The sequence below is a fragment of the Coffea arabica genome, chromosome 3c (assembly GCF_036785885.1).
Source record: "Coffea arabica cultivar ET-39 chromosome 3c, Coffea Arabica ET-39 HiFi, whole genome shotgun sequence".
Classification (NCBI taxonomy): Eukaryota; Viridiplantae; Streptophyta; class Magnoliopsida; order Gentianales; family Rubiaceae; genus Coffea; species Coffea arabica.
In genome coordinates this window covers 5,160,116-5,188,068 of record NC_092314.1, presented here as the reverse complement: position 1 = coordinate 5,188,068, position 27,953 = coordinate 5,160,116, and the positions used below count along the sequence as shown (strand labels likewise).

Sequence of the window (27,953 nt, the reverse complement as noted above, 5' to 3'; positions counted from 1 at the left end):
ATAATTTTAATTCTAAACTTGTTAATATTTATTAAATAATATAAATTGCTACTTGATTGTTCTAATTTTTTTGTATTTTCTTGTTAAATATATTTGAAACATCAAATATATATGAATATACCTTTATTAATATCAATATATTATTAGATATGATATATATAATATTTTAATTTTTAAATAATTTTTATTTATGACGTCATCCGGTTCGACCCCTATCGACCCCCCGGTCGAACCCATTGACCCCTGACCCCTGACCTTGGCCGAGTCGCTATCCGGTCCGGTTCTGAAAACATAGATGAAGAGCCTGTCCTGCTGTAGAGTCGGCACTATAATTTGCCAGACGATCAGCCGGTGAATTCGCTTCCCTGAAACAATGCGAAATCGTATGAAAGTGTTGTCTAAACGTAAGCAACTCATCCAGCTCTCTCTACAACTACCAGATTTTATTTTAATTAGCTTGCGAACTAAACTCAAATGAATTTTTATCAAGCCAAACTCGATTCAAGTATCGAATAGTTTGGCTCGTCTTCTATCCCTATTTACAACTCGCCCCCTGATAAAGTTCAAAATTCGCTTGCAAGTTTATGCTTAATATTGACTAATAGTAATTAAAAAAAAAAAAATCGACCGATAGTAGATATTAAATATGGTCATGCCTAGCCAATAAAGAGCTTTCCTGTATCATCATTACCAACCAATTTTTTTTTTCTTTGGGTACTGGAGCACGTCATAGCAGCAGAAAATTATCTCAACTACACACGTTTATATAATTTCGAGTCCATGCATTCTTTCTGCAACTTGCACTGATAAATTTTAGCAGTAGCTTGCAAGCAAGTAGTTTCTTTAATTTTGAGTAACTGATAACATTTGCCTGGTGATAGCAGGTCAAATTGACAGAGTACCTGTTGCAAATTTTGTTTGAATCTCTATTCATATCTATATTTTTTTTTTTTGGTCTCCTTTGTGTGATGTATGTCTAACACCTAATTCTATATCTATACAAACTCCTGAAATTGCGCTAAAGTCATAATTTGTTCGAGTAATGGCAAGTCTTAGTTTCTACCAAGAGCATATTTTTTGAAGTCGATCGCAAAAAGAAAACAAAATCGTCGCCGCTTGTTATGGTTAAGATTGATTTCATCAAGTCAAAATCACGTGCCATTTTTATTGAAAACCGGCGATCGAAATTATTTTCCGCGCAAATGTTTGATTCGGTGTGTGTGCGTCATTAGCTGGAGGATGCATGGCTGTCGGGCCTGTGCTGCTATACCAGGCAAGTGACCATGTTACAAAATGAGCAATTTGGTTGTTCTTTATTTAGCCAATGTCAACCATCAAACCGGCCGTCTATTCTTTTGTTCCGGGCTAATGAATTACATCAGGTGTTTTTATTTTTATTTTTATTTTTGACAAAAGTGCTAGTATAAAGGGAAAGCGTCCAAATTCAAGAGGAAAATAATTTTGACCGTGTATATCTACAAGATAAGTTGAGGGTAATTTGAATATAATAACAATGGCTCGTTAATGAAAATAATTTTTATTTTAAGATTGTTCCATCAAGTCAAACCTCACATGATTAAGTTTCATTTTATTGAAAGTGGTTAGTGGTTAATCGAAACAACTTCTCAGCTTATTTTCACGCAAATGCTACATTTTACAAATAAGCAAGTTGGTTTCTTTATTTAGCAAAATTCAGCCATCAAAATGGGTATGCAACCCCGGAGAAGGGCCAATACAATTGGATCTGCTCTATAATTGGTATAGTTGTTGTACATTTTTAAAAGGGTAAAAAACAAAAAAAAACCCCTTGTGGTAAGCTTAATACACAGAAAACCCTCCTATGGTTTCAAAATATACAACACGACACCTCATGCTTTGAATTAAATTGTAAAAGTGACGGAATCTGTTAAATTTAACGGAAATGACTTATTGGAACCTAAAAAAAAAAATTTATACCTAATTTTTATCAAATATACCTATTCTACCCCTTAACCCTTAATTCTCTCTATTTAGAGAATAAAACAAATGATTTTTTTGAGTTGTCTTTTGCTTAATTATATCAGGGAATTTTGGTCATTTTGTCTATTTTCGTTAAGTTTAACGGATTCCGTCACCTTTACAATTTAATTCAAAGTATGAGGGGGTAAAGTTGTATATTTTGAAACCATGAGGAGCTTTTCTGTATATTAGGTTTACCATAGGGGGTTTTTTTTTTTTTGTTTTTTACCCTTTTCAAAAGGTGTTGTACGTTAATAATTAAGGTTATATTAAATTATTAAGTTGGTATGTAAGAACAAAAATTGTGTGTCCAACAAAGAAATATAAATATATGTCAAATCATATAAAATATACAACAATCGTACAATTATATGAAAATCTTAGTTGTACAGTTTCTCTTGTTCCTCTCCTCACCCCCCCCCCCCTCTCTTCACTTTTTTTTTTTTTTTCACTTGGGGATGGAGAACAACAAATCCTTTAGAAGTCTTGAACTCAGATATGTAACCATTACCTTAGGTGCATGATGGCTTTGGAATTATTGTATACAAACTAACTGGGGTACTTGGATAGTGAGAGCAGTGGAGGAATCTGGTATAGAATCCAAAAAAGACTAATATTGGTTAAGTTCTTTTTATTGGTGATCATTCAAGCTACTTTAAGATTTTTTTTAAAAAAAAAGCTACTTGGTTTATAAATTTCTTTTGTTCATAGATTTTACTTTGTCTTTTTTTCCAAAATAGGTTTGAAGTGGCGCTTCACACGTTTTAATTATCCAAATATTAGTTTCTTCGATGAAAGAACATTGGTACAAATTCTAAAACATTGGAGGGGTGTTTTGTTTGTAGAATACTAGTGAGATGGTTTTAAAGCAGAAGGAAAAGGTTTAGTATTTTAAGTAGCTCTCGTAGATAGAACATTGCTTTTCCTTTGAATGTAGTACTTAATAATTCAACAAAGAAGAAGGTGTGTAAGCCAAAATATAGTATCGTGTTTCTTGTAGGCTGCAAATAGGCACTACAACAATTCTATCAATAGGGAGTCAAATGTTCAAGGCTGTATTATAGTTTCCTCAAGTTGATGAATGGGGCGATTGCCTAATGCCTAACATAACTTTCAACACATTTTGATAGATATCAACAGTAAAATAACACTTTTTTGAACTTTATTTTTAGCTCTTTCCTTTCATATACATTTTTTTCACATATGAAATATTGTTGTTCCAGTTTAAAATGCAAGAACTGGTGCATTGCACGAGTCAAAACATTAGTACAGGTAAGGAAGGAAGAGCAAAGATCACCAATCACTGAATTCTTGAAGTTGTGGGAAGCCATTAATGTGGGGGTCTGATGTAACCAAACAGTGCAAAGAATGTTTGGACTGCGGTGAAGACAAAAATCAAGAAAGCCACTATTTTGAACTTTTCCCAGGGAGCTGTGTTGTAATCCCTAAGTCTGACCCTCAAAGTAGGGTGGTCTGAAGTGTTGATCTTGTCCTGGCCGACCATATTGCCCAAGATTGTTGGCAACTGTTCTTTAAGGTAAAGGTTGTCTGCCTTGATGATTCCGGTCTCTGCTAAGAGTTTGACATCCTCATACGTACAAATGAGATCACTCATCAAATGCAGATAGGATCTCACTTGGCGTTCGTGGTTGCCCTGACTCACTTCGTAAAGCTTCAAGCTTTTGAATACTAATTCCGTATCATCATCAACCGTAAAAACCGGCAAGTAAAGACGAGAGAAGAGGAAGCAGTCATTAAAATTAATCTTATGAGTACATGTACATCCCACCTTTTCCTCTTTTTGAAAATAAATTCCCTTTTTTTTCAACTCCATGGCACTGAAAGTCAAGTCCTTGGCCTGGTTGACACCCCTGCCGGCTTCCAGATCAACATTTTCTGTTTCATTTGCAAGGAGGTTGGCATTCCGCAGAATTCCTCCCAACCCACACATCGAGATGTGAAGGGCAAGGAGCAAGTCAGAAGGTTGTTGCTGTCCGCTCCGGGGTGTTGGAGATGTGATAGTTTGATTTTCCATATATTCTCGAGCAGGAAAAATCAGTGACTCATACAAGATCCTCCTGGGCACGTCTGCTGGGGTTTCCTTGTCCACCTCAGGCAAAATTGTCTGGAAAAACCTTTGCTTCATTAACTCGTTTAGCACCAAAAGTGGTAATTGATTTCCAACAAAGAACATCGCTTGAATCCATTTCTTGACGTCCTCATTGTTCCTTTTTTTGCCAAAAATTATGTGATTGGAAGAATACCCCAATGTCATGGACGGAACTCCAAGGATGAATAATGCCAACTGGAGGAAGAAGCAACCATCTTTAATCATCATCCAGCGGAACTCAGACTCTGTCAAGTCATCCAGGTCTCCTGAATCCGCATCAGCATAAATAGCCCTGGCTCTTTTCTCTATCCTTCTTATAGCAAACAAGTAATCTTCTTTGGTTTTGTTCCTGTCTTCAGATTTTTCCAATACCTTATCCCACGCTTCCTTCTTTCCATTGACCGCCGGCTCATCTTGGCGGTAAAATGGGCCAAATCTGGGTTGTGTGTCTTGGAGCTTTCCCTTTTCTCCAAGTTCAGCAAGGACTGAAGACTGGCACTTGCATATCCTACGAACAGGCTTCCGATTGACTGTTGCTATTGGGATGCCTTCATGTTCACCTGAAGTGTTTATCGGTTTGTATTTGTGCCGGATAATTGACATATTCGATCTGCCGCGGGACAAACGCGAATGCAAATTATTTGTGGCTCCTCCTGCATGTGAAATCCATTATACATCATTTTAATATCGTATGAACCAATTCATAGTTGAGGAAGCGCATTAAGTACATGTATTCGATCATACTAAGAAGAACTAGATTCACACACCCATTCCCCGAAACGCAACTGAAAAAGAAAAATAGTGGAAAAGAAAAGCATGTCATGCATTATGCAGATGGAAGTACCGGATTAGTCGAGATTGAAGGTTCCTCGGCTCCAATGAACTTCTTGGTAGAAACTACAATAAGGGAGGGCAATTTAATAGTAGCAGTGATGCGAGGTTGAAGGGAGAAAAGAAAATTTTAATGAACAGGGCAATTTGGAATTGGAAGAGGAGCCGGATTCAGTAACTCTAGCTCCGAACCCTTTCCTCCACGGTTCATAGAAACGAGAAAACTACTTTGGGGACCTATAAGTCGGGTTTTGTCTAATTCAAACTGTTACTAGTATAATTCTTACAAGTGTTGACTTAGATCCACACAATTTGGTGATAAACTTAAATTTTATCAATTTATACAACTTGCTTGGCGTTTACACTATAATTTTATAAGTTATACCAAATACATGAAAACTAGTGTGAATACCTGTACTACACACGGTAGCACGGTGCTGACATTATTAAAAAAAATAAAAATAAAATTGTGAACAAATAAAGGTGAAAAAATTGAACTAACAAAATTAAAATGTAATATCTGTTTAACAATAGTTTGAAATATAATAGAATGTGTATATCATTCAAGAACTGTCTTTTTTCGGAAGATGGGTCCTGAAAAAAAAATAAAAATTTATATTAAAAAAGGGAATGATATATTTCTACAATGAATGTAATTGAATGTTATTAAAATGAAATACTTACAAATACTAAGCATTCGATTTGATAATCTTGCTTAAAAGTACGAACACTCTTCACATCAATCCACTTTTAGTACGAAAGTCAAAATTGGTGATTTAATTAACTCTGTTGAATTTTGTGGAGTGCGCACTACAAATGAAAATGCACGATCTTTGCATGAATTAATTCGTTGGCTGAACAACCTATCACCATTTTTCTGATAATTAAGAACGTATGAAATTAGTGTATTCTTTTACATAATTTATAAATAGTACTATAAAAAATAAATATATATTAAGAAATTCTACCTTTCTTTGTAATTTTTTGAGATAAAAAGCATCACAACCAAATACAAATCGTGCATATCTGTCTTGTAGATTAAGATGCATATTACCACTGGAATCTCTGATTTGTATGTTAACATTGTACCTGTTTGACAAATAAAATATTATATGCAATACAAAAAAATATATTGAAGTTAAATATACATGAAATTAATTACCTAATAACAGTGTCAACCACGTCATTACAATGCATAAACACTGTTTTTGAAAAATGACCTTCACATAGTTGTCCACAATTTTTGCATAGCTCGTAGAACATATTTTCTATGTTAATACTCTGAATGTAAGCAAGTATTCGAAAATATTTAACCTAATAAGAATGAAAGAAGATATAGGTTATAATTATAAATTAAAAAAATTCATTCAGTAATTAATTAAAATTGAGTAAGCTTACCGTAGACATGATTGTATATTCAGATATCCATATTCTCTTTGAATTTGCTATCAACAATGCTTGTGGTGTTGTAAAATTGCTTGATGTCAGTCACATAATTAACTTGCGGGCACATGTATTATTTTCAAACCTGCAATTTTTTTGAAATACATGTCAATAAGAGTACGAAACAATATTAATAGTTTGATATAGTGTTACTGAGGAACTCACTAACTGCATAGGTATCGAGTAAAATATAAATTGTGATTTAGCTAGCTCCAATTGTACATAGTGATGGTCCTGCATAGTACGGTTATATTTGCTCAAAAGCTATTCAAAATATATAGAATATAACTAAAAGCAATTGATTTACCTCTGAAATTTCGTACGCATATACCACATATTAGTAAAATATTATTTTTTGTAACAGACTGATATAACCGTTCACCATCATCATTAGCAAATTTATCCCACAATATGAATCGAGTTACTGTCAAACTGTGTTAACAAAATTTTGATAAGTGCAAACGTGAGGGGAAACGTGGGATGATGATTAGAGGATTTGTAGGAGTGGTTGTAGGATGAGTTAAGAGATAGTTGGAGTGGACTCTTAATTGGAGTGGGAAACGTGGAAGGAAATGTAGGGGGAAACGTGGAATGATGATTAGAGAATTTGTAGGAGTGGTTGTAGGATGAGTTAAGAGATAGTGGGAATATTTTAAATTAAATTTGATTGGTAATAAGGTGTGTTATAACCCACTACTTTTTATGTATTAAAATAAATACAAAAATCTAGAAAAAAGAATGAGAAATTTAGAAGCTATTGAGAGGGTTTCTGCTAAAAACCCCTTCTTGAATACATATAGACTAGTGAGAATACCCGTGCTACGCACGATACTAACATTATTAAAAAAATAAAAATAAAAAGGTGAGCAAATAATGGTGAAAAAATTGTAGCAACAAAATTAAAATGTAATATCTGTTTAACAATAGCTTGAAATATGATAGAATGTGTATATCATTCAAGAACCGTCTTTTTCCAAAAAAATGTACGAAATTAGTGTATTTTTTTACATAGTTTATGAATAGTACTGTGAAAAATAAATATATGTTAAGAAATTCTACTTTCCTTTGTAATTTTCTGAGATAAAAAGCATCACAACCAAATACGAATTGTGCATATCTGTCTTGTAGATTAAAATGCATGTTACCACTGGAATCTCTGATTTGTATGTTAACATTGTATCTGTTTGACTAATAAAATATTATATATAATACAGAAAAATATATTGAAATTAAATATACATGAAATTAATTACCTAATAACAGTGTCAACCACGTCATTACAATGCATACACACTGTCTTTAAAAAATGACCTTCACATAGTTGTCTACAATTTTTGCGTAACTCGTACAACATATTTTCTATGTTCATGCTCTGAATGTAAGCAAGTATTCAAAAATATTTAATCTAATAAGAATGAGAGAAGATATAGGTTATGATTATAAATTAAAAAAATTCGTTCGGTAATTAATTAAAATTGAGTAACCTTACCGTGGGCATGATTGTATATTCATATATCCATATTCTCTTTGAATTTGCTAACAACAGTGCTTGTGGTGTTGTAAAATTGTTTGATCTCAGTCACATAACTAACTTGCGGGCACATGTATTATTTTCAAACATGCAATTTTTTGAAATACATGTAAATAAGAGTAAGAAAAAATATTAATAGTTTGGTATAGTGTTACTGAGGAACTCACCAACTGCGCAGGTATCGAGTAAAATCTAAATTGTGATTAATATATAATTTGCTAACTCCAATTGTACACAATGATGGTCCTGCATAGTATAGTTATGTTCGCTCAAAAGTTATTCAAATAATATAAAATATAACTAAAAGCAATTGATTTACCTCTGAAATTTCGTACGCAAATACCACATGCTATTAAAATATTATTTTTTGTAGCAGACTGATATAACCGTTCACCATCATCATTAGCAAATTTTCCCACAATATGAATCGAACTATTGTCAAACTGTGTTAACAAAATTTTGATAAGTGCAAATCTAAATTCTCTAAAAATAAAAAGTTTTAAAGATGTCGAGATTTGTTAACTAACCTTTTGTCAACCAATAGTATCTGCCGACCAATTTTGTTATTAGTAGATATATGATAGTATGGACCAACAGATATAATTAAACCAATTACATCTGTAATAAATAAAAAATTTTAATTAATAGCAATTGATTTGCAGAAATATAATAAAAATGATATTAATTGTGGGGACGTATCTATCAATTGTAGATCGTTATCCATGTACTATTCTATATGTCTCAATTTAACCAAATTGAACTTGAAACGGGAGATGGTTGCACAATCATCTAAAATTTTCACTATTTTTGTATCATTCTCAAATGACAACTGGAACTGATATGGTGCAATCCGGTACTTGGCATCTGCTAGGATTACATGTATATTTTGAAACAAAATTGGTGAGACATACATATAGACATAGATTGGAGTGGGAAACGTGGGAGGAAATGTAGGGGGAAGCGTGGGATGATGAGTAGAGGATTTGTAGGAGCGGTTGTAAGATGAGGTAAAAGATAGTGGAAAAGTTTTAAATTTTAAATTTTAAATTGGATTGGTGATAGGGTTAGTTATAACCCACTACTTTTTATGTATTAAAATAAATGCAAAAATCTAAAAAAAAGAATGAAAAGTTTAGAAGCCATTAAAAGACTCTCTGCTAAAAACCCCTTCTTCAATATATATAGATATAGATATAGATTTTCATCAATTGATTTGGATTGGATAGATTCGACTTGTAAGGCTCCTGATTCGATGGTCTTTGCAGTTAGACTAAAAATGGATTTAGGCAATTTTACAAATTTTATATTTTCTTAACCTCTATTTGTGCGTTAGATACTCTATTAATTATCGCCATTGGGTGACGTTCTTTAAATGCAACAAATTTGAGAAACACTTTGAATAATTTCCTTTTTGTTTCATTAAACAAAAAAAATTACTGTAAAATTTTCTTTAAACGAATACTAAGACCACCTTTTCTTTAAGAAAACTAACACTTTAGCCAATGCTTTAGCATATTAATTTTTTTTTATTTTTAGTGAACTTGTGCAAGCATAAATAATTCAAGAATAAATATCAACATATTTTTTAAGTATACATTAATATTAACTTTTAGAAAATTAATATATTTTAAATGTTCAAATACCGTACCAATTTTTGAATACTTATATACATATTTTTGGTATAACTAAGATACAACGAATATTGCAATGCATACAAAAAAAGTTGATAGACATTCTTTGAAATGCTTAGTAATTTGTTAAAATAATCATATACGTAGAACTACATATTTGTATTAAATTAAATACAAAAGACGCAGCAATCCATTTTTTCAAGAATGAATATTTAGTTCTGAATATTACTAAACATATAGCTGCAACATTTGTAGTCGGACTAATTAAAATTACTCGATCTATATGGATAAAAACAATTTAGAAGTTATTCAAAAAAAACAAAATGTTGTTAGAAGAATGAGGATCCATAAATAACATAATTTAAATTGATGAGAAAAGATAACAATTGTTAGAAGAAAAAGAGAATATAATTGTTCACTAGAAAAGTTGGATAATAACGGATAAACCAGATAATTGGTAATTCTCTTCATTTGGGCATGTAACTTAGGAGGGAGAAAATTAGTTAAATATATTTAATACTATGATAAATATATATATTTCTCCATAACTACCATCCAAATTAACGAATATCTAAGAGTTTTCCCAGAGCGATCTAACTATGCAAATTATTTAAGAAAACTAGAAAGAAAATAAAGTGTATTAAGGCATATTGCTATACTCTGCATTTAATTTGAATAAAGACCGAAGTGGGGCATGCACCAAAATATTTCACATTTAAATTCATCAATACTGCCCCATTATGGTGACTTAGCACGGAATGATAAATCCTGTGTGTAACTTAAAAACTAACCCCTTGTTTGGTATATGGGAATGGTACTTGAAATACCTTTTCACCGAGAATGGTAGGGAGAAAAATTTATTACCTTTTCACCCAGAATCGTTAATTCTTTGAAATTGTTAATTGCACTTTACCATTTTCAAGTACACAAGTTGCCTATCCACCGGAGAATATGTCGCCGGCCGCCTCCATGTGCAGATATGCTCAAAGAAGAAAAATTATTTATAACCAATTGACCATACGGAAATAATAATAAAAAAAAGAATTGGATACATATTCAATCCAAACCACCCTGCTTGGGGCTATATTTAATTATTTACAATGCAATGTGAACAAATATTGTGGCGAGTATTCCTTTTTTTTTTTTTTTTTTCCCTTTTCCCGCCCTTTCAAGAAACGAAGACAATGAGAATGGGGGATGGTTGTTGACCATTGACTGATTAAGGGGACACGGCATACCCAGTGGCAAGAGAAGAGCTCTTAAAAATAAATTCTACTGTACTAAAATTTGATCCCACTTACTCTGGGGTGGTAGCTCCGCCCTGGTGGAAGGAGGGCATATATCATCCGTTCTCCTATATAAAGACGCAAAAAGATTGTCGGACGAGAAAAATATAAGCAACTAAATTCACGACAGCAGTATTTCCATTCCCGCAGTTGGCACGGACTGTTCTGTTTCCTAAAGATGACCAGCCTGGTTAACATCCTCTCGGCTACCAGGGAAAGGCTTCTATATCTGATGTATGAAAGGGGGTCACCTTTTGGGGTAGACATGTTGGATTTGTCTCCTTTTTGCGATGGACTGCGGGATCTCGTTGATGCATTGAAGCTTGTACAATCCCATACACAAACAGAACGACAATCTGAGAGGATTTTACAAGTTAAAAGAAGGATCAGAAGTCTGCTGTTTACAACTGAGAACGAGGTGGAATTTTATGGCCTCCAACATGAATCTGGAGGATCTGCACGTGGTCGTGGCGATCAGAGTACAGCATCTGGATACATGGGCGGAGAAAAGTTGGAAAACATCCATAGCCAGCTCATGGACGCTGTTGTCGACTACGGCAGAGAACAAGCTCCGGATCTCGGTATGGGCTATGATAAAATAAAAAGTATAAAAGTTTCTCGCATCCCAGAAAAGGCCCAACGGCTGGTTTCTCGAGCTAATTACTCCAACGACTCGGAACATACTGTTGGATTGGAGGATGCCATAAGTCGACTGGCAGAAGTTTCAGTCCCTGGAGACACTGATGCCAAAGTTGTGATTGCTTCCATTTGCGGCGCGGGTGGAATCGGCAAAACAACCCTTGCAAACAAAGTGTACAACCAGCATCAGATTCGGGGTCATTTTGAGTGTTTCGCCTGGGTCTACGTCGGTATCAACTGGACGATTAGAGATATATTGGTCAATATACTCGACCAGTTGCTTTCCTCGCGACTGACGAAGAAGAACAAAGAGTTGATGATGATGTCGACGGTGGACGTTGAGGACGTGGAGTTGGTTCAACAGGTACACGACGTTCTACAAGAAAATGTTTGCCTAATTGTGCTGGACAATTGTTGTACCTATGAATTCTGGGATAGCCTGCGCATGGCCTTGCCAACTGGGGAGGAGAATGCTAGCAGATTCATCCTGACCACTCGGCAGAGGGATTTAGCTGTTCGTGTTGGTGCGGGATTCATCTGGGATATGCAAAATCTCGATCCCGAACGAAGCTGGGAATTATTGTCCTATTGGCGGGACTTAGCGTTAAAGGACGGTCAGTCTCTCTTTAACCTTTTCTTTTTTTTTTTTTTGGGATAATTAACTGATTACTACTACTATTCGTAAAAATCTTTCCGGATTAATTGCACTAAGGCCCCCCTTAACTTATTTTTTAATCACTTTGCCTCATATTCAAAGGTAAAGGTTTGGTGAAATGAATTGAATACCCTCAATTTAACAATTGTAGTTATACTCCTATCAACTATGACTCTACTTGCACTTTACCCTCTAAAAATTTTCTACTCAATTGACTTCCTAATTCATGTTTAAGAATGAAATTATCCTTGATATTTTACTTATTTTTTATTTTTCTTTATAACATCTTTTTTTTAAACCGTTATGTATTGTATTGACACTAGTAAGCAATTTATGATTGTTAGTAATTGATTAATCACAAACTTTAACTTTTATATATGTGTCTTAATAATTTAAACTTTTTGAATTAAATATGCTTCGTAACAAGAACAACATATATTTTGAGGGGCTACAAGGTGTAGTTTTCTCAAATTTTTCTTGCTCATTCTTTCATCCTGCCAAAATTTGCCTACTAATTCGTTAGTTTTCATCACCAATTATTAACCACATACTCCAACATAAAGTTTCTTGGAGGTTGTAGTTAGTTTGTTACTTATATCACAAACAATATATAATCTAGAAACTAAAAATGTTTGGATATAAATATAAAACTTATAGCTTGTGCTCAATCAATTATCAATATTGATGTAGTAACAAAGAAGTGAGAAGAGGGAATGGAAAAAAAATAAAAATAAAGGAAAAATAAGAGAGGAAATGAAAGAGAAGATAAAGAGGAAAAAACAAAAGTTGAAATAATTAATATATATATATATATAGCATGGTAAATCCAATATAAAATTCTTTAGGGGCTAATTGGCAACTAGAGTTGTAATTTTTGAGCAGCAAATTGCAAATTAAACTTATATTATGATTGAAAATGAGGAAAATTTTGGAAATTCCAATGTTATTTACTGTCAAATATGATTTTGACTAATAGATGGGAACTGTTGTAGTTTACATATTCCTGTTGGGTAGATTTTTAGAGAAGACAAAACCTATATTAATTTTATGTTCTAATCTTATGTTTGGTTAATTGGCTTCATTACAGATCAGCAGGAACTAGGAGAGCAAGGCCCAGAACTGGAACAAAATATACGGAGAATCCCACCAGAAGATGGTTCAGATCAGCAGGAACTAGGGGAGCAAGGCCCAGAACTGGAACAAAATATACGGAGAATCCCACCAGAAGATGGTTCAGATCAGCAGGAACTAGGAGAGCAAGGCCGAGAACTGGAACAAAATATACGGAGCTTAATCTCATCATGCAGGGGCTTACCATTGGCTATAATTTTAGTCGCCAGTATGTTGAGAAGCAGGACAATTGATTTGCAATCTGTGAAAGTCACCCTTGGCATAATAAATTCTTCTGGAAGAGGTCCCGAATCTTTAAGTTACTACAGTTTGCCACTTGGTATAAGCGAGAGTTTTCTTTATTTGGGAAACTTCCCAAACAATTCAGGGATTCAGGTAGACAAATTGTGCCAGCTTTGGATTGCCGAAGGTCTGATATCAACTAAGTACAGGGAACGCGGAGAAACAATGATGGACGTTGCAGTGCGATATTTTGGTGAACTGGTGGTAAGGAGCCTGGTAATTCTGCATGAAGATGAAGTCTCAGATGTAAAACTCATGTCCTGCCACGTTCATGATCTAATAAGAGATTTCAGCATATCACTTGGAGAAGAGGAGGAATTTTATGAGGTCATGGAATCTTCCATTAATCATCCACGAATGAGGTCATCTGCACAAAGGTGTGCTATATATTTAAATAGATATGACAACTTAGCTGATGTTTGCCCCTCTGCTAACCTTCGGTCTCTTTTAATCCTCAACTCTGACGAATCAGGGCAAGAACATACATGGCGACAGGAATTTTTCAATTTCAGTAATCATAGATGGCTAAGAGTTCTGGATTTTGATAAAGTATGTTTTCAGGATGGAAAGCTACCAGACGGAGTGAGCGAGTTATTCTTCTTGAGATACTTGAGTTTTCGAGGAAGTTACCTGGAGGATTTGCCATCATTTGTTGGTGAATTTTTATACCTGGAAACCCTCGACCTGAGGGTTCGGAATGATTGTACATTGACAATTTCAAATGTCATCTGGAAGCTCAAACGACTAAGACATCTATACTTCCCTCTGGCATTTCAAACTCCTGATCATTGTGGTATGTTAAAACTGGATGGCTTGAATGAACTGGAGACACTTGAAGGTTTAGATACAAATGTTTGCAGTGCTGAGGACCTCATAAAGCTGACCAACCTTCGGAGTCTAGCAGCAACTGTGGAAGGGAAGCTGAAGGACTTGGTGCAGATAATCAACTGCATAAACAATAACTCGAGCCACTTGAGAAGGACATTGCTTGACATAAAAAATTTTGACTGTTACTCTGAAGAGCGGGTGTCATTCATTCCAAGTTTGTTCAGCTGTGGTGTACTTAAATCTTTGAGAATGGAAGGGCATATGGGAAAAGTACCAGAGGTTAGTACAATCTCTTCCAGCTTTACCGAGATTGTGTTAAGCGGTTCTGAGTTTGAACGAGATCCAATGGAAACACTGGGGAAGCTTCCCAACCTAAGGATCCTGGTCTTAGAAATTGAGGCATTCGTGGGAAAGAATATGAATTGTTCTGCCACAGGTTTTCCTGAGCTCAGGTGTTTAAAACTCTCCAAATTGTACAGTTTAGAAGCATGGGAGGTTGCCGAAGGAGCAATGTGTAAGCTTTTTACTTTGGAAATTTCCAAGTGCAGGAGAATGAAAATGCTTCCCGAGGGGCTAAAGTATATCAGTTCTCTCAGAAAGCTGACCATTAGCATGATGCCAGAACAATTTGTAGGCAGGCTACATAAGGTAGATGGAAAAGGTGGAGAGGATGTTGACAAAATCAACGCCAACTGTACCATAAAATTTGGCAGTGATGATCGTTGGCTTTGAATATACCATTTCAGCAAATCAGGTAGTCCTTTACACCTGCCTGGAATTCTTATTTAGGTGTAAAATCTTCTCATCTTTTTTTAATTATTGGTGATAGAGGTAACACTTTTAGATGCTAAACATACTACCTTGTCAAGTTCTTTCCTATGATGATCCCTAAACATCACCCTAAAAGCGATTGCCAATAATAGACAGATATTTTCTCCCCAACAAAGTCAACCAAAATTTGCTTTAAGGAACTTATGGGCAGAAGAAATGCAATATGTTGAATTCCGAATATCAGCATTATACTAGAATATTCTCTTTCTTTTTCTATAAACCAATAACAGCTGGTATGAATTAAGCATATTGCTAGAGTAATGTTATAAGCCTAATACGAAAGCTTTCAGTTTTATTATCCAAAAGTTTTTGTTTTGTTTTTTTCTCTTTTCTGACTTAATGCCAGAATTCCCGACTCTTAGACTCTTAAAGTTCAACTCAGATTCCACAGTCGTCCAGAAGTTTTGCATGGCCGCCACTAAATGAGTGGGAAGCATATGTTTACCTTCAATTAAAACTCCACATAAGAACCCCAGTTCTTGATTTTAAGGCATCTTGTCCTGCACTTTCTTCTCTGCTTAACTCACCTAGTTTGCTGCAGATGGATTAAAAGTTTAGTTGAAGCTGCAGACTTGGCCAGTGCAGGACTTCAGCATGGACTCCACAAATTGAATGGGTGAAAGATGTTTACCTTCATCCATAGTTGCACTAACCAATCGGTGCTCTTGAGGGAAGGCATCTCTGAAGCACCAGTGTTAGCATAATGCACCAAGTGCCTCAGCTTCAATATTCTGTTATTGAATAACTATGGTTTCCTATTTATTTGAAATTTATCATGTCAAAGACTTCCACATATAAAATGCGTTCAAATATGAATTAGGTCCTTTGCGCAGACAATGTTAGCCAAATATTCTGATGTATTGGTGCAAAATTGTTCCATGTCTATCCTTCTCATCTTGACTGGCGAAGATGTGAAATGCTCTTGGCTCTGTTATTGCTTCTAGGCGAATTCTCTTTGCATAATGATGATTCAGGCTTAAACAATATAGATATACTAATTCAACTCTGAGCAAAGCCCCCCCCCCCCCCCCCCCCCCCCCCCCCCCCACACACACACACACACACACACAAGGGGAAAACTTGCAGGTGAGTGTAAGAACTTAGGTAGTGAATGCTCATATTATACCTCTATGATATACATACGTACATATCATTAAAAAAAAATCAGTAAACTTTTAGCATATTATACTTTAGTTTCTGAAATAATTTAAAATTTGTTTTAGAGAAGCAGTAAAGAAAATCCAAATTGGAACGAATTGCAAGTCGAGCCAAACTAATATTATATTCGAACTTGAATAGAACCAAACCAATGAGCTAAACTCAAACTTATACAAACCGAGTCAAGCTAAGCTCAGGAGTAGCTCAATTCATTTGAGAGCTCTACTTTGGCGGTCGGACTAGACAATTAGCTAGGGTTGGCAATTTTTGATATGACATGAATCTAATATGAAATTAATGGATTTGAATTGAAACTTTGCAGGTTCGGATCAGGATCAGGTCGAACTCGATGAACCAAAAAAAAAAAGGTCGAATTCAGGTCATCCATGGGTTGATCCGATAACACGTTTATGAATTAAAATTGGTTTAAATCCAAAGAAAAATTTAAATCTAATAATAATAGAGAAGTTGCAGATTTAAGAAACTAGATTCTAAATTTATAAAATTTCAAATTTCACAAAAAAAAAAGAAAAAAAATTCAAAAAGCTCTCGTAAGGAAAAAATTAAGAGAGAATAAAACTTTCAAATCAGTGGGTTGGATTGGACTCCGAACCATATGAAAGCGGAAATATCCAGTCGTGGCAGCAGATTATGAAACAATTTGTGTATTGGTTTCGTTTCTTCCGGAGTTAATTGACTCAAAACAGTGTTTACTTTAGCACAGAATTTGCTGACAAATGCAGTCATCAACCTACTAATTGCATCCCATATCATCAAAATTGTGGACATTTGCTTTCTAACTGATAACAATTCAATAGAATAGCTTACGGCCAATTTACTTCAGTCATGGTAATTTGCTAGCAACACCGTGCATTGATTGTCTCATGTCCTCTATGACGGATTTTGATTAATTTTCTAGAACATCATATGGCTCCGGTGCTTTACTGCTTTTTCCCCTAATGTAGTTTGGTGCTTTACTACGTAATCCTGATTTAATAAATTTGATATAACCATCTTATAATTTGAGTTAAAACTTAAAAGTGTTATAACGCTCTCACGGTTTAAACTAAAGTGTCGTTATTAGCTTTTCTACTAAAATTAACGGTTAATCTAAAAAAGTTAAAGTCAAAGTAATAAATTGACAAAGTTATGCTTTCACTACTTTTTTTTTGTTTTTGTTTTTCCTTTTCTTTCCCATTTTCTTTTTTCCTTTGGGAAGAGAATAGATGATTTAAAAAAAAAACTATACTTTGACTTACTAGATCTTAATAAATCATAATTTTTTCCAAATAAAAAATAGAAGAAATGGAAATAGAAAATAGATAAATAAGAATTAGAAAATAACAAATATTTAACGACTGCAAATATCATTATAGGTTTCAAAACAAAATTTTTAACGACTGCAAATCTTTAACGGCAATTTTTTATTTTGTATTTATCTATTTTTTATCTCAATTTTTCATTGTATTTGGGAAAATAAAAAAAAGTAGTGAAAGGGTGAATTTATTAATTTATTAGTTTGATTTTGACTTTTTAATATTGATAGTTGGTTTTAATGGAAAAACTAGTGATGACACTTTAACTTAATTCATGTATAGGTTATGTGCATATTTTTAAATCATACACGGTTATGTGGTAAAGCTTCAAACCATATGAAGGTAAAAAGATAATTTACAATTTTTTTTTTTTGGGTATGAATCTGCAAGCAGCTTAGTGTATTTTCTTGGTCAGTAACTTTGATTAGGAGGTGAGGTCCATGGGCAGAATTAATTGCTTATCAGAAAATACGCAAATAACCAGTTTTTATGGGTTTCTTCAAAAAAAAAAAAAAACAAAAATAACTGATATTCTTGCCTCCTATATTAACGTGCATACAAGTGTTCAAGGAGCATGATGTGTGTGCAAGTAATAAAAGATATTACTATTTGAAATATACTTTCTTGAAATCATTTTTATGAGATCTGATTTTATGTTTTGAATATAAACAGGTAAAAAAAATTCACCAAAATAAAATGTGTAATCACACTATATTTTATTAAAAATTACAATAAGAAAAATACTTTCTTGACATTTATGATGAGAGAGATAGAGGAAAATATAAGTAATAGGTAGTTTATGAGGGGTTTTTTAAAAGCGACAATTTTATTTATACCAAAAGGCTACTCTCTCTATTTACAGGTAAGCTAGGCTTCGGCCTAGTAGTAATACTTAAGCTGGGGCTCTTAAACAATCTAGTCAAAAGTTTTTTTTTTGCTAACGGCTGCCCAATGAATGTGAACGTGACAAACCCTAAGTTAAATTAGCATGTTTCTTCATATACGAGTTTTGTTTGGAGAACCATATACGCCCCAGAAGACTTGGAAGGACGACCACTATGGTACACGTTCACATACCAGAGGAAATTATTGTTGAGATACTCTCCAGACTACCGGTGAAATCGATATTGCAATTCAAGTTGGTTTGCAAGTTATGGAACTCTTTGCTATCCGATCCTCGATTCAGTTTGGCGACTAAAGGAAGAGAACACGCGATCTTCTGGTGTTGTGGCAAAAGATGTTTTAGTTCTTTAGACGATCAGTATGCAATCCAAGAGATTCCTAGGCAATGTTGGTATCGACCGTATTTAAATTTTCTGGGATCTTGTAATGGTTTGGTGCTCTTCAGTACTTATGAGACCTGGTACTGCTACTATAATCATTGTAACTTCTACCTTTTGAACCCATCAACAAGATCTTTCAGAGGTTTGATCAACTTTAGCAGTAGGATGTTGTTTGGTGAAAACCGTATAACTTATTCTCCAGTGGCCTATGGACTTTGCTTCGACAAGTTGTCAGATGATTACAAAGTAGTAATTTATTCATCAATTCCTTCTCAAAGGGCTTTGGTTGTCAGCTTGAAGAGGGGAACAACTTTGAGAGAAGTTAGTCTCCCCTACAAACTCAGGGGAACAGCGGTTTTAGCCAACGGTAATTTACATTGGATAGATAAAAATGATGACTTGATTGTTTGTTTTGATGAAACCACCAACAGATTTAGCAAATTACCCACGCCAGCGGTGGTACATGGTGGGAATGAGCCTATTTACAGGCTGGGAGTTTTGGACGGATGCCTTTGCATGTCTAGATATACCGCTGGAAGTTATACATTCAAGTGCGAGCTTTTTGTTATGCGAGAATATGGTGTGAAGGAATCTTGGGCTACTTTGTGCGCTATATCTGGTGGAGCGAATTTGAGAAGTGTGAGGGGGTGGGAGCCTCTCTTCTTCACCAAGCCCGGCGAGGAGTTATTGATCTCAGGCTCTCATAGCATATTGGCTTACAATGTAAAAACCAAGTCACTCAAGGAAATTCACACATATTCTGGCCAGGAATCCTATGTTGGTCCTCTAAGGTATGAGGAAAGTCTGATACCCGCTGGGAAATTTTGAGAGATGAAACGTGGTAAAATCTTCCAACCTTTGGTGGGTGTACGGCTCAAAATATGCCTTAGTTTTACCAGACTGTTTGTTATCTTTATTATGGTTATATCATATATGTTGGTCGATCTCCTTCGTTCTTTTTTTTTTTTTTTGGTTCATGTATTTTGGGGTATTGACTGAAGGCTTTCGTTGAACCAGTAAACAGTAAATCTTAGGCCTAGAAATTTGCTAGAGACTGGTCGTGCGTGAATTGTTCGATGTCCTGAAAAAAGGATTCTGAGTTAATCCCTCGCTAGACAGCTATCTATTATGGCATCAATAGCCCTTATGTAATGCTGGACATAATATTATTACTACGTACTACTGGTTATCTGGTTTTTGGCCTAGCAAGTTTTGTCTCTTTTCCCATGTAAACTGTCCTAACTTGTACGGTAAAAGTGATTGAAATATTCCGAGTTATGAGAATGAAATTGAAATTTGCCTGGTGATTGTCCTTGCTGTATCTGGGCAGTAAAATGCAGTCAGCTAGCATATATATGATTCTAGCAAGAAACTCCAGCACATAAGCTGAGACAAAACCGTGAGCCTAATTGTTGGAACTACTTATTATGGCATCCAAGGCCTAAGACCAAAATTGGCTCGTGAAAGGTTTTACTCTGCATGGGACTTATTTGAGTTTGTCAAAATTGTAGCCCATTATCTTAAATACATTTAAATACTAATTAAATAATTGGCGAATTTCAAACTCAAATGCTTATCAAATAATTCAAACGGCTTAAAAGAATTTGAGTGGATTAAAAAAAATCTTTTGTCGAATCCCTCAATACAAATGAAGTTGGGAATGGATAATCAAGGGATATTTGGTCGAGAATCCCTTGTTTGTTTAGATGAAACGACAAACAGATTCATTGAATTCCCCAAACTGCAGTTATATAGAATTATGCAGACACAAAAGGTGGTGGCATATATGATTATACCCAAAATAGATCAATTATTCAAGAAGATTCGACAAAGTAATACTCTGAAAGGCAAATTTGCAAGTTGTGTACTCTGAAATATGCTTGAATCTCTCAGCACTGTTTTTTCTTTTAACTTCTTTTTTTTTCTTTTAATCTCTCAGGTCTGTTCATTTCCTTCAGGTATTACCTTTTTGTGGTGCAAGATTGATTGATTTAATTACATAATTTGCGTGATTGGAAAATAATTTGCAAGCAACGGCTAATGAACTTAAGATCCTTATTTAAGCTTTTTGAAGGGGAAATAACTGATAGCACAAGAGCAGAATTTTATTCTTCAGGGACCATTTCTATAACCGGGGATGACAAAATATGCTAGGACACGACAAGCTCGATTGTTAGGAAAATATTAAATGCAACTAGGACTGTAAATATTAAGCAGAAAAGATGACTCTTCTTGAGTATGAGGACTGTTGCGATTTTTAGGCACTATAATACAAAGGATTTGGAAGTTTAAATGTTCTATTTGCACTTGGAAGCCCCTCAATGCTGCTCCATTGGTCGCCAAGAATGCCCCAAATGCGATATCCCTTGCTGATCAATTGTTTCCTTGCATCAGATTTGAATCCCTGGATGTCCTTGCATGCATCATCAGCTCCCCTGCAACAACAGAGCAATGAGAATAATCTCAAAAGATAGGCAGGCACCATTTAGAGCGGATGCACAGAATCATGTTTTAAAAGGATGCATATTGTGCTAGCAAAAGAAATCATATCCAGACCTTAATAAGAGACTACTCCAGCCAAAGAAGCCCTCATTGACAAGGTTGTCGACTGTGGCAGATCTGAGATGCTCCACCCTTGAAGAAACCAAAATGATCCGGACTCCTCGTGATTTAAGCTCATTGAAAAGCTTCAGAGAGTGCTGAAGGGCTGGTGCTTTGCCCTTGCTCATCCACTCTTCCAAAGAGGTCAAGTTCAACTTCTTTCCCCTATTAAAAACAATGGTAGGAATCAGGCTTAAAGCGAATGAATAATAGAATCTTATATATAGCTGAAATAACTTACCCAAAACCATTTCTCTTGTAGTAAGGGACAGTGGACAAAAGAGTATCATCAATGTCAAAGATCCAAGCATCTGTGCCATCTTTCTTGAGATTGCAGCTGGTGCTGAGATAGACAATGGATTCATGAATACTCCTCTCAGAATCCACCTTGTATTGAGTTGATGTCATGTATTTGCCCATGTATGAAACACATTCATCAGGCACAACATCAAAATCCCTGATGTTATGGAGCTCAACATTCATCCTCCAAGCCTCACAGTAGTTCTTCAAGGTGATTTGAAGTCCATCTTTCCCTTTCTCCTTGAGAATGTTGCAGTCTGCTGCAGCTGAGCCTAGCAGGAAGCAAAAGATAGCTAACAAAATGCCAACACTTCTTGCCATCCTTTTCCTCACAAAGGGTAGTCGGCAATCTACAACGGGCATCGATGGCTGTCTAATTTGTCCGGTTTAAATAGCTACCATCTGTAGAACTGGTCAGCAATTTACACTAAGGAGGTGCAAAGGACATGGAGCAGCGGGCATTAGTTGGCACATGGCGCTTCTTGTCCATTTTCAGCTTCACGTGGCAAACAAGACACCTAATGTATTAAAATAAGGGATTACTCTATCCCAATTAATCCATAAGATACTGCCCAAAAGTCTGCAACAAATATACTAAAGACTGTGAAATGGTAATTAGAATCTATAAAACTGTCACTATGCGAGGAGGCTTCAGATACTTGACTTTACACCAGCATTGTCAAGTGCGTTGGTCTTCATTTTTGGAAAGTTCCTCAAGTCTTCCACATTAGAACCGAGTTATAAAAGTCTTCCTCAAGTCTTTCTTAAAACACGTCATAAAAGCATATCACACGGGCTCCATCGACCGACTTTCGTTTAGGAGCCGCTGACTATAATTTGTCAACGTATTGGATGCCCATACAAAAAATGATCGCTTTGTTTGTCAACGCATTTCTACCATTTATTGATCAGAATTGTCTGCAGCAGCAGCAGCTGCGCCTGCATCCTTGCTGGGGGAACTTTAAAATAGATAGATTTTCTTTATTATCCCGAGGAACTTTAAAATATTAAATCGATTATTTGGACGTGATCAATCTGGCCAATCTCAATAGTCTAAATCGACTTAAACTCAATCGTGGATGGATGAACAGAAATAGCAATTGGAAGCGCATCAACAACAAAAGTGTAGCACTTGGATACATCAATATACAAAGGGGATAACATATAAGTTATTTCTTCTGTCACCATATAAACTTGCTGCCTAGCCTATACTACTTTTAGGGATAACATGCAGATCGTTCTTCTGGACCAAAAAAATCGACACTCCCCGTTGGATTACTATTTTTAAAAGTTTTTATAGAAAAAAAAATATACTGTAATAATTTGATGCATGCGAGATTAAAAAGTAATTGAAAAATATGTTCATAGAAACGTTTCCGTAGAAATTCACAATCCAAACAAGGAAAATGCAATTCTTATCCTGCGATGGTCAAGATACAAAGGTACCATTGTGAGTAATTCTCAGAGAGCAAGACAGTAAGAGACACTAACTACTATTACCAATTTCAGATTCAACCCTATGTTTACTCGCAAGTAATAACTAGAAGACGAGAAAAGTCAAGTGAACTGCCTGCAGTTCTTTAAGAGAGACAATTGTGCAAGCAAAATGTGCGTGAAACTCTTTAATGGAATCAATACGATTTCTGATTATTAACTCAACAAGTCTGCCTTGTGCATGGGCAATAGAAAGAAAAAAAAAATCACCACCACCCAAAACTTTCTACATTTGAGCTGATCCTAAGATCTTTGTCGTATGAGATCTTCCATTAGCGAAACAGATCCAAAGCGAACGGTAATCAGAAGCGAATCCTCTGAATCACCACTTCTATATAATACTACCAGTTTTTAATTCCTTCCAAATTCACAGCTAGACTTTTGTTTTGCAAACCATGGGAATGCCTGTTCAAACAAAAGGGAACTGAACAATAATTAAAAACCAAAAAAAAAAAAAAAGGAAAAATACTTGAGCTAAAGAGCTTCAAGTTTCAGCAAAGCCAACTGCCATTCACACACAAAAAATATCATACAAAATCTTGTACTTGTCAAAGTTTAACTAAAAGTGACAAGGCAGACCAAATCTCAAACGATGGCATTAGCAGCACTAGCAATCCTGGGCCACAGATCAGCACACTCCTTCCCTATCGGACCAGTATTAGCAGACCCTAAAGAAGACAATAGTTAGCATGTAAGATACGAGAACAAAGAGAGGAAAAAAAAAAAAAAAGGATGGATGTATTTACTTGGCTACAACTGGAAAATCTACAGATGATACTGTGGTTATAAGAATGAGAGAATATGGTTTGAAGGAGTCTTGGACTACCCTGTTCATTATTACCAAAGTCATATCCAAGCGGAGGAGTGGATATTAGGGGAAAGGGCAATATCGGTTGGTAGTGCCAGTACTCTTTTCTAACAAGTTTGTGGAGAATATGAGGACATTTTAGTTGCTAACATTTCATTCATATTGGCATACAATCTAAAAAACAGGTCATTTAAGAATATTGAGCTCCATCCCTATCAGTGTATTGATGATGGACCTGTTATGCATGTGGAAAGTCTAGCATCAGTTCATTGAATATCCTGGCACAAAAATTTCAAGAACATAATACCGGAGGTCAAGCCAAGTCTGCAAGATTTGGTACTTTGAATATGCTTGTATGTACTCAACTGTTTTTTGTTCATCTTTTTTTGGCTTGGTCAATTTCCTTACAATGTACTACTTTTGTACAACTGATGTCATTAGTGTAAGAGCAAATTAACTCATCAATACTTTTTAGCTTTGGTGACGCAATAAGTCTGGAATTTATCACATTTTAATCACTTTACTATGTTATCTATGGCGTCCAGGTGCTTCATTATACCTTGGACCACGCGTATACATGTACTTGCCTGCAACTTTTGATTGCAACATATCAGAAAGCATTCACATTACCACTATGTCTTGGCAGCATGAACATCAAGATGTTTTCTTCATGGAAAGTACTTCCAGTGTTGAATGATAGAGATAGTAATAGAAGTATGGACAAATACATTGGGTTCACAAAGATTGTATTAATTACTTGAGAATATTAACTTCCACCCATTAGTGGACATATTTGATTATTCCTGGACAGAAAATCTGTGGTTCTTGATGATACACTTGGGACTTCAGGCAACTCTAAGGGTCCTCAACATGGAAGGATATAATTACAAAGAGCTTTTTTATTTGTAGGCTTTAAGCTAGTGTGATTTCGAACTCATGCATGTAACTGCACAAATTAACGCAGTTACTGCCCGTTTCATTTAGAGATAATTGCCTCAAATCAAGTTGATGCATGAAGCTTGTTTACATTGGAATTGTTGAGCAGCTGAAAGTCGATGATGGTCTTTCCTGACTTCATTCTGTTAAATACTTAATTTTTCCAGATAATCTGGACTTTGAATATGCAAATCTGATCATATCAATTTCTGACACTCAAGAATATTGTTTCACTTCTCTGTAGAAAATAGACAACAAAAATTTGCTTCAGCTGGACTTCACTTTTGTCTCTGCTTGCTTCCTAGCCATGTACAAAGTTCTATCGAAATCGTCAGCCTCTTTTGACAGGGAAATAGCTTCTAGCCTGGCCAAAAAATACAGAGCTTTCCATCCCATCTTCTCTTTTATCCTGTAACATAAGTCTAGCTACTACTTAGAGGCCCAATAATGAAATCATATGGGAATTGACATGAGTAGGTCCTGAACTAACCACCGGATGATATGTACAGGCATCTTCCAAAGCTCTGTCAGTTTGAGTTTGTTGGGTGATTTTGGAGGACATAGGTCGCTCAGCAACATTTCAAAATCATCTGAGAAGAAACTGCAGATAGATATGACAGATTTAAATAAACCATTAAAAGCTGCCTTAACCGCAAGCACTGTTGGGTAATAATGCACTGTAATTGTTACCTTCCTTTTTTGTCATAATTTTCTGTATCATCTCCATGCTTGTTTTTATGGATGTTCTCAATGTATACAGGAAACAGAAGAGAAGGAACCCATCCCTACAAAGATAACATCAAGCCACCACCAAATTAGTAACTACATCCTACTGCTAAAATTGGATTTGCTGCTTCAAATCAGAAATCTTTTTCCAGCCAGTTGTCTGCTCCCTTACTTTATGCCTGCTGAACTGGAGAATCTATAGCATTTTTTATCTAATCTTTCTAGGCAATAGCATGTTGGTTTTCAACGTCCAGGTCAAGAACAAATAAGAGTAGGCATATAGAACTTCTTACACACCGGGAGAGAAGCATAACTGAATGTGACGTTGAAAACAATAGTCAAGATGGTAGAGGCAATTACATTCCATCCGATACCCCGAAGTCCTGATTACAAAGAAAAAAATCATGCATTTAAGCTTGTTTCAATGTTTCCCTCCAGGTCTGAGATTACTCTAGTTAAGATCACATGAAATGAGTTCAGGTTTGCATTTTGGATTGCAAACAGATCTTGAGACTATAGGAGTAACATCAATTCAAAATTGCCTCTCTAAGACTCTGAAGTTTACCTGCATATGTCTCCCAGGGATAAAGGATACCATCCTTATTAAGATCAAAACCAGAGATATGTTGCTGAAGAGCAGTCCAACTACAATTACGGGGACCTGTACCAGCGCCCGAAGCTGCAACAGCAAAGTAGGTCCATCAGACTTTGCTTCAGCCAAGTGTATATTTGCAAATAGTAACAGTGATAGGCTTATGCTTCCTTTCTGAAACAGAAGCACCTAATAGCATCAAAGTATTGAGCTAGTTTGCATTTCAGACAAAACCATCGGAAAAAAAGGGAGCGTAACATCTAAAACAATTCATGCTGGTCAACTTGCCTTTAATTTGCTTATGTTTGGGAAATAGGGGATGTTCTTGGCTTAATTCAAATTATATTTTCTCAAACCTGACACTCTAAAAAGCGATCTTAAGGGGGAAAAAATCAGAGCTTTGCTGCTCTACAACGTATGCTACTACTGGTCAGGATTCAAACACCTCAGAATTTGCTGAATGCAGTAAGGACTGCTGTAATACAGTCAGCCGTCATATTTAAACAAGCCTGTACTCTTTGGTTTAATCTGCCATTTTGGGCTTCAATTTTTCTTCTACAATTTCCAATTGTTTAAAATCCTTTCTCCTGTTTCTATTGAATTTTCCATACGGTAGATTATTCACTTCTAACAAGATGCTAGAAATGATGTTAGCAAAACTCTCTACAATTAGAAAGAAAAAACAGAAATTTACCTCTGCGCATTCATCCTTCAAATTTCCACATACAAGTAAATCACACAGAACAGATTATGTTCGAGTTTTGGCTTGAGGGATTCCAAATGCTAACTCTTTTGTTCGTAAAATACTTCAAATGCTAAACTTACATTGCTTCGAACTTCCAATATTCCTTTTGCCAGCAATTGATGCCTGGGTTGCCTCTGCTTTGTCTTCCACATTTTCTGCCATCTCTCTCTCAAGTCTCATGAAAAATGTGCTGTGAAACTGCCCCTAATATCTAGTTCAAGGAGCAGGAAGTTCTGCTGTTAAATATTGCTCAAGTAGAGAATTCTTATACGGCAGGCTTACACTAGTCACAAGATTTGGCCCTCATTTGAAACTGCCAAACTCGTCAGCAACTACAAATTTGCATGACAACAGAATCAAATACGAAAGTTCATTCTTCAGCATTTCACGAACTCCTCAGCCTGAGGTGTTAAAGTTCGAACTTTTATTGCTCTAATAGTTGTAGGACCCTTCAGTCAAAAGGCTCAGTTCTTGTTATGAGTAAAAGATAACTTGACCGCCTTGCATTACGAAGTAAACCAAAAATTTTGCCTTGCTCTTGGGGTGCGGAGAATTCAGGTTCCATCGTATCTTGACCTTATGGAGACAGCTTTTTTTACTCTGTTTTGGTGCTGTTAAGTTCCTTGTAAATTGTTTTGTTTTTCTCTTTTTCAAGATCGGTAATCATAAAATTGTTTCAATCAACATCTCACTTTTAAAAGAAACAAAACTGCCAATTGGCCCAAGTATAGCATTTTCCTGTATATTAAGCAGCCTAAACGTCGCAGCATGTCTCTCAATTTAAGGAGCAGTAGTTTA

The 27,953-nt window shown here is 35.4% G+C and overlaps 5 protein-coding genes across 5 annotated transcripts; 2 read left to right on the top strand and 3 right to left on the bottom strand.

Moving 5' to 3' along the window:
• Nucleotides 1-3,221: 3,221 nt before the first annotated feature.
• LOC113735408 (uncharacterized) lies at nucleotides 3,222-5,135 on the bottom strand. The gene is made up of 2 exons (XM_027262420.2): nucleotides 4,953-5,135; nucleotides 3,222-4,761 (listed from the first exon to the last, which is right to left on the bottom strand). The coding sequence occupies exon 2, from the start codon at nucleotides 4,709-4,711 to the stop codon at nucleotides 3,329-3,331; it is 1,383 nt and encodes a 460-aa protein (XP_027118221.2). The 5' UTR covers nucleotides 4,712-4,761; nucleotides 4,953-5,135; the 3' UTR covers nucleotides 3,222-3,328.
• A 5,724-nt stretch (nucleotides 5,136-10,859) lies between these two features.
• LOC113735407 (putative disease resistance protein At1g50180) lies at nucleotides 10,860-16,035 on the top strand. The gene is made up of 3 exons (XM_027262419.2): nucleotides 10,860-12,083; nucleotides 13,212-15,119; nucleotides 15,738-16,035. The coding sequence occupies exons 1-2, from the start codon at nucleotides 11,009-11,011 to the stop codon at nucleotides 15,095-15,097; spliced, it is 2,961 nt and encodes a 986-aa protein (XP_027118220.1). The 5' UTR covers nucleotides 10,860-11,008; the 3' UTR covers nucleotides 15,098-15,119; nucleotides 15,738-16,035.
• A 2,693-nt stretch (nucleotides 16,036-18,728) lies between these two features.
• On the top strand, nucleotides 18,729-19,781 carry LOC113735406 (F-box protein CPR1-like). Its single transcript, XM_027262417.1, has one exon. The coding sequence runs from the start codon at nucleotides 18,729-18,731 to the stop codon at nucleotides 19,779-19,781; it is 1,053 nt and encodes a 350-aa protein (XP_027118218.1).
• Nucleotides 19,782-21,040: 1,259 nt separating this feature from the next.
• On the bottom strand, nucleotides 21,041-22,222 carry LOC113733749 (acid phosphatase 1-like). The gene is made up of 3 exons (XM_027259934.2): nucleotides 21,796-22,222; nucleotides 21,510-21,719; nucleotides 21,041-21,388 (listed from the first exon to the last, which is right to left on the bottom strand). The coding sequence occupies exons 1-3, from the start codon at nucleotides 22,215-22,217 to the stop codon at nucleotides 21,211-21,213; spliced, it is 810 nt and encodes a 269-aa protein (XP_027115735.1). The 5' UTR covers nucleotides 22,218-22,222; the 3' UTR covers nucleotides 21,041-21,210.
• A 2,660-nt stretch (nucleotides 22,223-24,882) lies between these two features.
• LOC113735405 (peroxygenase 1-like) lies at nucleotides 24,883-27,354 on the bottom strand. The gene is made up of 6 exons (XM_027262416.2): nucleotides 27,236-27,354; nucleotides 26,384-26,497; nucleotides 26,116-26,201; nucleotides 25,783-25,877; nucleotides 25,583-25,693; nucleotides 24,883-25,501 (listed from the first exon to the last, which is right to left on the bottom strand). The coding sequence occupies exons 1-6, from the start codon at nucleotides 27,333-27,335 to the stop codon at nucleotides 25,360-25,362; spliced, it is 648 nt and encodes a 215-aa protein (XP_027118217.2). The 5' UTR covers nucleotides 27,336-27,354; the 3' UTR covers nucleotides 24,883-25,359.
• Between the last annotated feature and the right edge of the window lie 599 nt (nucleotides 27,355-27,953).

What these genes read in the sequence shown, in the direction of transcription:
- LOC113735408 (XM_027262420.2), bottom strand. Translation starts at nt 4,711, where the DNA reads ATGTCAATTATCCGGCACAAATACAAACCGATAAACACTTCAGGTGAA.
- LOC113735407 (XM_027262419.2), top strand. Translation starts at nt 11,009, where the DNA reads ATGACCAGCCTGGTTAACATCCTCTCGGCTACCAGGGAAAGGCTTCTA. An exon ending in GGACTTAGCGTTAAAGGACG is followed by an intron (nt 12,084 to 13,211) that starts GTCAGTCTCTCT and finishes GCTTCATTACAG; the next exon opens with ATCAGCAGGAACTAGGAGAG.
- LOC113735406 (XM_027262417.1), top strand. Translation starts at nt 18,729, where the DNA reads ATGGTACACGTTCACATACCAGAGGAAATTATTGTTGAGATACTCTCC.
- LOC113733749 (XM_027259934.2), bottom strand. Translation starts at nt 22,217, where the DNA reads ATGCCCGTTGTAGATTGCCGACTACCCTTTGTGAGGAAAAGGATGGCA. An exon ending in TACAAGAGAAATGGTTTTGG is followed by an intron (nt 21,720 to 21,795) that starts GTAAGTTATTTC and finishes TGTTTTTAATAG; the next exon opens with GGGAAAGAAGTTGAACTTGA. An exon ending in TGGAGTAGTCTCTTATTAAG is followed by an intron (nt 21,389 to 21,509) that starts GTCTGGATATGA and finishes CTGTTGTTGCAG; the next exon opens with GGGAGCTGATGATGCATGCA.
- LOC113735405 (XM_027262416.2), bottom strand. Translation starts at nt 27,335, where the DNA reads ATGAGACTTGAGAGAGAGATGGCAGAAAATGTGGAAGACAAAGCAGAG. An exon ending in TCAGTTATGCTTCTCTCCCG is followed by an intron (nt 25,878 to 26,115) that starts GTGTGTAAGAAG and finishes TTATCTTTGTAG; the next exon opens with GGATGGGTTCCTTCTCTTCT. An exon ending in AATTATGACAAAAAAGGAAG is followed by an intron (nt 25,694 to 25,782) that starts GTAACAATTACA and finishes ATCTATCTGCAG; the next exon opens with TTTCTTCTCAGATGATTTTG.